Source organism: Cornus florida, unplaced genomic scaffold (assembly GCF_030987335.1).
Source record: "Cornus florida cultivar Cherokee Brave unplaced genomic scaffold, ASM3098733v1 CherokeeBrave_3.0.0_Hap2_Chr04, whole genome shotgun sequence".
In the NCBI taxonomy this organism is placed as follows: domain Eukaryota; kingdom Viridiplantae; phylum Streptophyta; class Magnoliopsida; order Cornales; family Cornaceae; genus Cornus; species Cornus florida.
The window spans coordinates 96,335,285-96,345,949 of NW_026775574.1; the positions used below are offsets into that span (position 1 = coordinate 96,335,285).

The 10,665-nt window shown below is 33.3% G+C and overlaps 1 protein-coding gene and 1 long non-coding RNA gene across 2 annotated transcripts; both read left to right on the top strand.

The window, feature by feature from the left end:
* Positions 1-2,384: 2,384 nt before the first annotated feature.
* Positions 2,385-3,644, top strand: LOC132305439 (uncharacterized). Its single transcript, XM_059803081.1, has 3 exons — positions 2,385-3,117; positions 3,199-3,223; positions 3,374-3,644. Exons 1-3 carry the CDS (start codon positions 2,385-2,387, stop codon positions 3,642-3,644), a joined length of 1,029 nt encoding a protein of 342 aa, XP_059659064.1.
* A 3,708-nt stretch (positions 3,645-7,352) lies between these two features.
* Positions 7,353-9,166, top strand: LOC132304062 (uncharacterized). The gene is made up of 2 exons (XR_009481499.1): positions 7,353-7,884; positions 8,147-9,166. It is a non-coding gene; the product is annotated as an uncharacterized LOC132304062 (long non-coding RNA).
* Positions 9,167-10,665: the final 1,499 nt, after the last annotated feature.

The window sequence follows — 10,665 nt, forward strand, 5'->3', positions numbered from 1 at the left end:
ATTTATTCATGTAGGTCGACTCTTAATTTTCCTCTTAACCATGAAAAATATGTGTGGAACTTTAGGAAAGTTCCAAGTTCTGCTCTTTCTATTTTTTATTCTTTTGGTCTGCAGGAAAGGTGACATGTATGCAAACTCAAACTCTCTTCAACAGGAGGCTCCGTGGCATGACTTATCAAAAAATGAGACTCCACGGCATGCTGCACAGTTGTAGTATATAAAATTGGCTTGGGAGCTTGGGAGTGACATGGTTACAAAGTTTCCAATTAGATTACGCGATACGCATATATAAAATGACTAGGTTCAAGGTTATACAAATCTATAAAAGGATAAGAAAAATATGAATAATTAAGTGGATGCATAACATGTAAGTATGCTACAATATTAAATGATAAATATTCCATACAATCGAAAATATACTGTTATTGATATGGATTTTTAATTAAAAGTTTATCTAGAAGCAAAAGTTTCTCAAAACTCTCCAAATCATTTTATTGTAAAGTTTGTGGCATATTTAATCAAGAATTGAGTACTTTTAAGTAAAACATGCATAAGTTAAGAAGAATATCTGCATCTTTTACTCTTATTGAATTTAGGATTTCTAGAATAAGAAAATACAATTATTAGTGAAATTTTGTGACTAAGAGTGTTTCCTTTCTCCTCTCACGTATGTGTATATATATACAATTGCTATTACAATGAAATGACCATATTTCCCTTTAGTAAAATACCTAATATTGTAACATTTATCACCAATTTCTCCTTTCTCTTCTTGTTTTTTATTTTTTATATTTTCATTCAGTATTCTTTATTAAATTCATGAATCAGTAGTTGTGATAGAGTAACTTTAATACCATCAATAGTTTTTCCTAGTTTAATATTATTATTATTTTTTATTATTAATTATAGTGTTGTTATTAATATGTTAGATGGATATGAATGTTGAGAATGTGGAACAATGCGGTGATTCTCTCACAATTGAAGAAGTGGTTGAAGTTACGAACGATGGAAAATTGTTATGGGATGAGTCACTCATTGAAAAATTCGTGAATATTATAGTGGAAGAAGTTAAAGCTAATAATCGTAGTGGCACAATATTTAGTAAAAGTGGTTGGAGTAATTTAGTCAAACATATGAATGTTCAAACGGGGAGAAAATTTGGTTTAACCCAACTTCGGAATAAGTTTAATGGTTTGAGGAAAATTTATAATGAGTTTAAGAAATTATTATCGGAGACTGGCGTGGGATATAATCATGAGACGGGCATGGTTATAGTTGAGGAAGAGAGATGGGACAGGTTGTGCAAGGTTAGTAATTTAATTATTAGTCCTAAATAAATAATAAAATCTTGTATATTATTGGTTATGTGGTTAATATTATAACAAAATTTGTAGGTTGTTACGAATGCAAATAAGTATAAAAAGTATGGATGTAAGCATTTTGACAAGATGTCGACTATATTTAGGGACACATATGCAAAAGGGATGCATGCCCACCCATCCACTACAGCAGCACCCACAATCATTTTGCCCACTCCCAATGATGACGATGATGAGGAAGAGGGTTGTGAGGTCAGTCCCCCACCTTTACGTAAAGGTAAGAAAGCCAAAAGAGATGTTTTATCTCCTGGTATAGCTGCACTCTTGTCAAACATGAATGAGAATTCTGAGAGGAGAGCTGAGAGAATGGAAGCTGCAATAGAGAAAGCAGCTAAAGCATCTTCTACTTCTACTCGTGTATCTTTATGTGAGAAAGGAGATGATGAAGCTCTCTCTCCCTCAAAAAATGATAGAGATTATGAAATGTTTGATGCTTCCATGCTCCTTTTACAAAAAATACCTGGAATTGAGATGGCCCAATTCGCTGAGGTATCGAAGTTATTACATGATTCTGAGAAGTGGCAGAAATTTTTTCTTTCGGCACCTGAGGATGTAAGAATTGGTTGGGCATTGAATGTTTGAGTTTTTCTTTATGAATGATTGTGTTTTGTGTCATCGTTTAACTTATTACTATCTCGCATTTGGATGACTGTAATAACTTAAATACTTTTATTATCTCACATTTGGATAACTGTAATAACTTAAATATTTTTACTATCTCACATCTGGATGACTATAATAATTTAAATACTTTTATTATCTCACATTTGGATTACTGTAATAACTTAAATATTTTTATTATCTCACATCTGGATTGTTGTAATAACTTAAATACTTTTATTATCTCACATTTGGATGGTTATAATAACTTAAATAATTTTATTTCTTGGATGCCTGTTAGTACTCAAATACTTTAATACCATTATTTAAATGTTTTGTTTATTATTTAATTGATTTGTTTATTAACTTAAATGTTTTGCTTGTATTAAATCTTTAAATAGGGTAATGGATCTGTGGAACAATATAAGAAGAATAATTCAATTATATGACGATGAGGAGGACAATGAGAGTGTCTTAATATTTGCTGCTCTTTTAGAAGAGCAGAACTTCTATCAAAAAAGGCGTTGTAGGGATTCCATTTTACAAGGGGAAACATATGTTATGGAGATTTTAAACGGCCATAGAGAAAGATGTTATGAAAATTTTAGGATGTACCCTGAAGTTTTCAGAACATTGTGTAGTACCCTGAAAGATATAGGGCTGAAGGATTCTAAATTTTTAACTGTTTATGAACAAGTGACAATCTTTTTGCTCACTTTATCTCATAATCAAAGGAATCGTGTTGTAGCAGAGAGATTTCAACACTCCACTGAAACCATTTCTAGACACTTCCATGCTGTGTTGCATGCAGTATGTCAGTTGGGCACCCATATCATTGCCCCTCCTAATTTTTCTGTGATTCTGAATAAGATTAGAGAGTCTTCTAGGTTTTACCCTTACTACAGGCATTGTGTGGGAGCTATAGATGGAACCCACATTCCTGCAACTCTGCCAGCAAGTACACAACTTCCATTTCGTGGTAGAAAGGGTTATACTACACAAAATGTAATGGCTGTATGTGACTTTGACATGAGGTTCACATATGTGCTAGCTGGGTGGGAAGGCTCAGCTAATGATTCGAGATTCCTAAATGAGTGTACTGAAAATGAGGCAATGAACTTTCCAGCTCCACCAGCAGGTAATATTATTTAACAAATTCACTTAATATATAGTTAGTTTATCATACTGTACATATCTTTATGTAATCTAAACATGGCAGGTAAGTATTATTTGGTGGACTCAGGGTATGCCAATAAGCCTGGTTATTTGGCCCCATTTCGAGGTCATACTTACCACTTTCAAGAATACCGTAGGACTAGACAACCTCGTTGTCGGGAGCAAGTGTTCAATCATAGGCATTCATCTTTGAGAAATATAATTGAGTGATGCTTTAGGTTATTGAAGATGAGATTCGCTATTTTGAGGGCAATGCCTCCTTATAAGTTTTCAACACAAGTATTGATTGTAATGGCTTGTTGCACATTACATAATTTCATCAAAAATCAGCATCAGCCTGATGACATATTTGATGGTAATGATCCACCTCAAAGTGATGGTAAAGATGATGAGATTGTTGAGCATGTGCCTTCGGCTCAGCTTCGAGAAATGGATCAGTTGCGTAATACTATTGCTGATCAAATTTGGAATTCTCTTCAGCACTCTTGATCCTTCTGAAAGTGATGGTATATTTTTTCTTTTATATGTAATATATTTGTTGCTATTGTGAGCTTGCAATATATATATGTAATATAAATCTTTTTTACAGATGTATAATTCAACTTAAATGCTATTATTGCAGATATGAAGTGTGTTGATGCTCTCTTGAAAGCCACATGTGCTGTTATGAAGATGATGTGTCGTTGCCATTGTCATCCACTTTATGAACTTCTTATCAATTTTTAGTGACAACTTTGTATTGTTAATGCTTTGTTCCAACCATTTTATGTACAACTTAAACTTGTTTAATTTGTTGGTTGAATATTTAAGGACTTGTAAATGTTATACACTCTATTTCAATTATGCTTTCAATTGAGTTTGTTTTTATTTTAATGTTGTGTTGGACTATACAGGTATCAGGATAATAAAATTGAAGCAGGTTATTGCAAAGAACTTGTAAATAGGTTATTGCAAATTTTTTTTACAAATATTGACTCTCATGTAGTATTGTAAAATGTGACTAGAGATTATTTATTTTTAATGTTGAGTTGGACTATACAGGTATAATCATAATAAAATTGAAGCAGGTTATTGTAAAGAACTTGTAAATAGGTTATTCCAAATTTTTTTACAAATGTTGACTCTCATGTAGTATAGTAAAATGTGACTAGAGATTATTTATTTTTAATATTGAGTTGGACTATACATGTATAATGATAATAAAATTGAAGTAGGTTATTACAAATAACTTGTAAATAGGTTATTACAAAAATTAATATATATATAATTTGGTGGGGGTTTACATTTTTTTACAAAAGAGAAGGCAAGAATCTGTATTTTGGAGTTAAATTCCCACCAATGCAGACTTATAAGAGTCGAAAATTATTATTAGAGCTGTGTAGTATTTTTTTTTTCTTCTTTCGCTAATGCAAAAAATGAGCAAAATGAATGAAACACAAACCTATGGACAATCATCACCAAAGGACAAACTATACCAGGAAATTTCAAATAACTTAAAGTGTAGTTTCAGATCAAGATAACATACTGTGTGTGTGTGTGTGTGTGTTTGTGTGTTCAAATTTTAATATATTTATTAAAAATATATAGACTATTTATATAGAAATAAATTTATAAATAAATTTAAAATTTATAAAAATAAATTAAAAACAATGATAACCAAACATGTTTTTTGTTTCTGTTTTATTTTGTTTACAACAGTTGGAGCTACCAAACATGTTTTGTTTTTAAAATTCTTGAAACGCATGACTTACCAAACATGTTTTGCATGTTTTTATTTCCGACATTTCTACAGTAAAAGATCATTCCCAAACGTGCTTCCGATTTTTGCCAAAACACTCAAATAGTAAAAACACTATTTCTGTTTTAGCCAAAAACAAAACGCCTAAAATAAAACGCATGCCAAACGGGCCTTTATAGTAATTTAGCAAGACAACAATAGATTGTTTTCGAAAAAAAAAAGAAAAGAAAAGAAAAACAAAGAGTAAATATTTGGTTTAATTTTGCATGCAGCTTTTAATTTGGTGAATAAAAGTATATTAAGAAGCCAGAATATACAAAAGGAGGGGCCAAAGGCCCAAAACAACAAGCTACAAGGAAGCAGCCCAAGAACTGTTGATTGAGCAATCTGCACCCAGCAGTATCAGATATGGAGTGAATAATATTATATATACCAATAGTTGCATTTAATCTGTCCCATGTAAAATATATAGGTTGCAAACACACATAAATATTTGCTATTTGTTACGAGTGAAAGAGAGCAATATATATATATATATATATATATATATATATATATATAAAATGAGATAATAGTTTTTTAAAAGGGGAAGAAAATATAGATACACATGATTATCACTTTCTTTACTTGCAAATATGGACGGTGCTAGTCAATTCGAAAATATAAACTTAAATCCAACGAGGACCAAGTCCTTGTATGTCAAAATATATAGATAAAATAATTAAAGAAATGAGTTTTTTATATATATATAATTTAGACGTGTGTGATTCAAAGTGGCAAAAGAGATATATATAAGAGAGTAATGGGCCAATGGTTGAGAATGTGTGTGGTATTGTATTAAGCCTTTGAACTAGCCCACAATTTATAGGCTGGGTTTAAAGCTCAAAAGCCCAATAATTAAAAATAAAATAAGAGTATAAAAAATTATAGGCAGTCTGGGCCTATAGTATAAAAGCCCAACAGTAAAAAAACTATAAATTCAGAGAGCAAATGGGATAAATAAATGAGATGATTTATTAGGTTACTTTTGGGCCTTAATGACCCAATATTCAAAATAACATAAACCCAACAGTGAGAAAGTGGGCCCGTTTGGCCCAATTTCTGAAAACTTGTAGAAATATTGGTCCAGAGTCTTAAGTTATTTCTTAAGTCACACCATTCTTCTCAACGACTATCGCTCTTACGCTCTAAGCACACCCCAGCTCTCACGTTCCGCACGTGCTATCCCTCCCATTGCCACTATTTATAACTTAATTTTATCACTTTTAAACTTTCGCTATCGAATTTACTATTTTTCTGTTCTCACTTTATATATCTTAGGTTATACCCAAGTGGATGCATTGTACGAGATCCAAACAGGTTATACCCAAGTGGATGCATTGTACGAGATCCAAACATACTTGTCATCGTGGCCCATCTTACCTAATATATTATCACACAAAAATCCGAAATATATCTCATCAGGTAACAATGGAAGAAATTTCCTGGAAGTTTCCTCACCAACGTTGGGCCCCACAAATTCGTCCCTATCCAGAGGGACCGTCTATTTGTACGTCCAACGAATTAACACACCACGATAAGGTAATGGAACCATATGGGGACCATAATTCTTTTTCATGTAATTTGCTCACTCCTCATTGACTGATGTACCCATATAATTTCTGCAAACAATTAATATTTCCTTTATAACATATGGTTATAATTAGTTTTTTTTGACATTGTCACTCATAAAGGAAGATACTAAGTTAATCCACATAAATTATGTGGGGTCTTATATATCCATAACTAATATTGCTAGAATTTGCTATGTACATGTACCAAAATGGAAACTTTTGTAGCACATCAGAAAAAATTAAATTCGTTCTTTTGATTTGTACATTAACTTGGTTAATCTTAACTGAGTTTTAACAAATCAATTCATTACGAGCCCGTTCACGTATCTAACAAATTTGGTCAAATATTCTAAGATTCGACTCACTTAATAATTGAATATTAAATTATTGTTTAAACTCGTGTGGTATAGTTAATAAATAAACATTTTGATAGAATTTCAATGTAATAGTGATTATATAACTTACATATTTTATTTTACTTTTATTTTTCTGAAAAGAGGACCTTTCTAATCCAATGATCTCTTGGTGTATGAAGCTGTAAGGTAAATTATGAATATGCACAATTATCTGCAAAACTTGATGTCATTTTGGTGTACAAAACTATAAGGTAAATCTTAAACGTGTACAATAATACCTGCAATACATGCTAACCTTCTAGTGCACGAAATTAAAAGATAAATCTCGAATGTGTACTATTACAACTAGACGTATCATTTTTCATATTTTATCACTCTTAAATAATCTATTATATATTTCTTTTTCGTAGAATATACATTAATTATGAAGGTTATATGTGTCCATTTAGTAGTCTCCATCATGGCAGCTTGTGTTTTGCACATTTGATGACTTCACCCAATAAAATTATTGATTCTCATTCTCCAAACATCCCCCCTAGTGTGATTCACAAGCTCTCAAAAGGAGACACATTTTCTAAAGCAATTGTCCTTCATACATTACTATCATCATCATTCATTGTACTCCAAACACACAGTAACCCCATAAACTTATTAGTACTACCTTCCCCATGGGGCTGCACTTGCTGCTCCTAGCCAAGCTCCACCTCATAGCCACCGCCCGCAGCCTAAGTCCGACATTGGTGGCCGGATTGATATGGCCTTTCATGCTCAAACTGTCCTTCAGTTTCAGACCCCTTCGCCGATCTTTTACCAACATGATGTACTCATCCAGGCTTTTCTTTTTTCAACTTGGTCACATAGCCTTCAGCACCGAACGCCTCGGCAATGGCACACCACGGTGGCAGAGAGCTGTCCGGCTGGTCTACGAGAGGATGACACTCGTGAGACGGTCACAGGACACCGAGTCAGATGAAGATAGTTGGCGTACCCTCACTATGCTTGCACTCTAAGGACATGTTCATGTTGGTTGGTTTGATTTGATGCATATATATATATATATATATATATATATATATATATTTTGGGTTCATGATTTTTAGAATAATTATGGTTTTTGAATTTATATCTAGATCAATTAGAAACTGTCAATTGCTAGTGCTAGGCATCAATCAATATTAGTACCTAGTTGATTTTATAGACTCTGAAAGAGCACTTCTCTGTCATATAAAGATGTACCCAGAAGGATAGTAATTGGAAATTTTTCAAATTTTCATTCAATTTCAGGAAGTGCTGGACTCAGCAGCCACCGACCTAACATAGGCGCAGTGGGACGGATGCCCCTAGAATTTCTTTTATTTGTATTATTATTTATATATTTTGTTAAAATTTTAAAAATATCCTCACTCAATCTTTTAAAATATTATATTATATACTTTTGCCCCTCATTAATAGATTCTAACTTTAGGTAATTAAGTTTTTATAATTATTCTTTTATTTTTTAAAATTTGTCGTTAATTTCATTTTCTTAATTTTATGATGCTAATCAATAAAATTTTTGGGTCCTTCCAGTAACTGGTATGCTTGTGTTGTATTTTCCTTTTTCATGAACCATTATAGCGGCTGTTTGGTGCCAAATGAGTTCTGAGAATATTTTAGAAAAATGGAGACTTATGTAGAGTTAGAGATATTTAAAAAAAAGTGTTGTGAGAGTATTAAATCTTAACCGGTAAATATAATGCATGTTGAGTGTTCATTTGATAGAAGAGTATATATAAAGGTGAATAAAATTAGATGTAAAGTGTATATGGTACCTAACTCAAAGATAAAAAGTTTAGAGAATGATAGAGTTAACAACAGGTAATCGCTTCCAATCCGGTCAAAGAATGATATATGCAGCAGTTTCTTATTTTCTACCTAACAGGGACAGACAGAGGAACCTTACAAGGTGTCTCATAATGCACCACACCACCAAAATCAAGTACCAACCCCACTAGGTAGAAAGAAGGGAAGTCCACAGCGCCAGATCAAAAGACTCTTGTCACCAAAACGATCGATCAGTAAGCCAACGTTGAAATGATCTATCTAAGAGAATCCTTCATTCGCGGGATATATGCTATAATTAATGGATTGAGTGTAGTTATAAAGACAAAAATAAACTTACTCGTATCACTTCTCGTCCAAACCCATTCAAGTGCCAAGTTCATCAGGTATGGTAAGGGAGGAAGATTTTTCTGTCCAAAACCATTGTATTGTATAAAAAAAAAAAAAAAAAAAAAAAAAAAAAAAAAAAAAAAAAAAATTAAATGGTGTACTAATAGTGGAAGTTTATATATATTTATAAAAGAATAATATTTTTCTATTCACGTTTCTTACGTATGTGATCCAATCATAAATGTAAGTATAAAATTTTAATTATAAATTTGGAACCCGCTATTACAATGTGATGACCCTGTGGGCGGGTGTGCCGTGGGCGGATGCGAGAGACATTGTCAGGCTACCACACTAGAGAGTTACGGGTGCACAGTCCCACATCGCCTGGGTAGAGGAAAGGTGAAGTGCTTCTATGTAAGTGTGTCACCTCCAATTGGTATGAGGCTTTTTGGGATAAAGCCGAAGAGCAACACCGTGCGGGCTCAGGCCCAAAGCGGACAATATCATACTATGTGGTGGAGTGGGTCGTTACAAATGGTATCAGAGCCTGACTCAGCCGGAAGTGTGCCGACGGGGACGTCGGGCCTCCAAGGGGGGTGGATTGTGATGACCCTGTGGGCGGTGTGCCGTGGGCGGGTGCGAGAGACACTGTCAGGCTACCACACTGGCGAGTTACGGGCCTCGGTAGAGGAAAGGTGAAGTGTTTATATGTAAGTATGTCACCTCCAATTGGTATGAGGCCTTTTGGGGTGAAACCGAAGAACAAAACTGTGCGAGCTCAGGCCTAAAACGGACAATATCATATCATGTGGTGGAGTGGGTCGTTACAATTTCATTTGTAACCAAAGTTTGCAGTCATGCTATTAATTAGCGTTGTGATTTAACATAATTAAATTTGTATCTATGTTACCTAACAAAAATAATTATTGAAGTCTGTAAATTTTTTTTGGACCTCACCCGTGAGACAAAAATGTAATGATTAAACTCAATATCTTGGTGAAAAAAAAAATAATAATAACCCAATATCTACTCCATCCCAACAGATTGGATCCAATGTTCATACCATTGACCAATATAGGCATAAGAACAGTGTGCAAAGGAGCAATATAAAACCAATGGAGGAAAGTTGAAGCCTTCACATATGTGTCCCACATCCAAATATAATCAAGGAGACGTGGGTAACAAGTAGCATGAAACCAATGATACGGGTCTAAAAGTAAAATTTTTAATTCACATTGAACCGGCCAGTTCTTGACTATAACAGCAATTTTACCTAAGAAATTGGCATGTTCTTTGTCAACATGATGGTTTATATGTCAGTCTCCCTTATCTTTAAGTCCAATAAAATTGTCTGAATATATGTCTAAATTAAGGATGTCAATTTTTATGGCCCCGCCCTGTTAATAACAGATATGGAAATATTTTTTATACCGTTGGAGTGGACATGGATACAAATTTTGCACCCGTCGCGGGTCACGGGGCAAGTAAGGGATATACATATCCTAGGGGTCCGGCCCCGCCCCGCTAATATATATATATATATATATATATATATATATATATAATATTAATAACTTATTTTATCGGCTTATCCAGTTACCCATCTCTTACAATCCTAATTTGAGATGTAAACTTGGTATTAAATTTGCTTT

What these genes read in the sequence shown, in the direction of transcription:
- LOC132305439 (XM_059803081.1), top strand. Translation starts at nt 2,385, where the DNA reads ATGGATCTGTGGAACAATATAAGAAGAATAATTCAATTATATGACGAT. An exon ending in CTTTCCAGCTCCACCAGCAG is followed by an intron (nt 3,118 to 3,198) that starts GTAATATTATTT and finishes TAAACATGGCAG; the next exon opens with GTAAGTATTATTTGGTGGAC. An exon ending in TATTATTTGGTGGACTCAGG is followed by an intron (nt 3,224 to 3,373) that starts GTATGCCAATAA and finishes GTGATGCTTTAG; the next exon opens with GTTATTGAAGATGAGATTCG.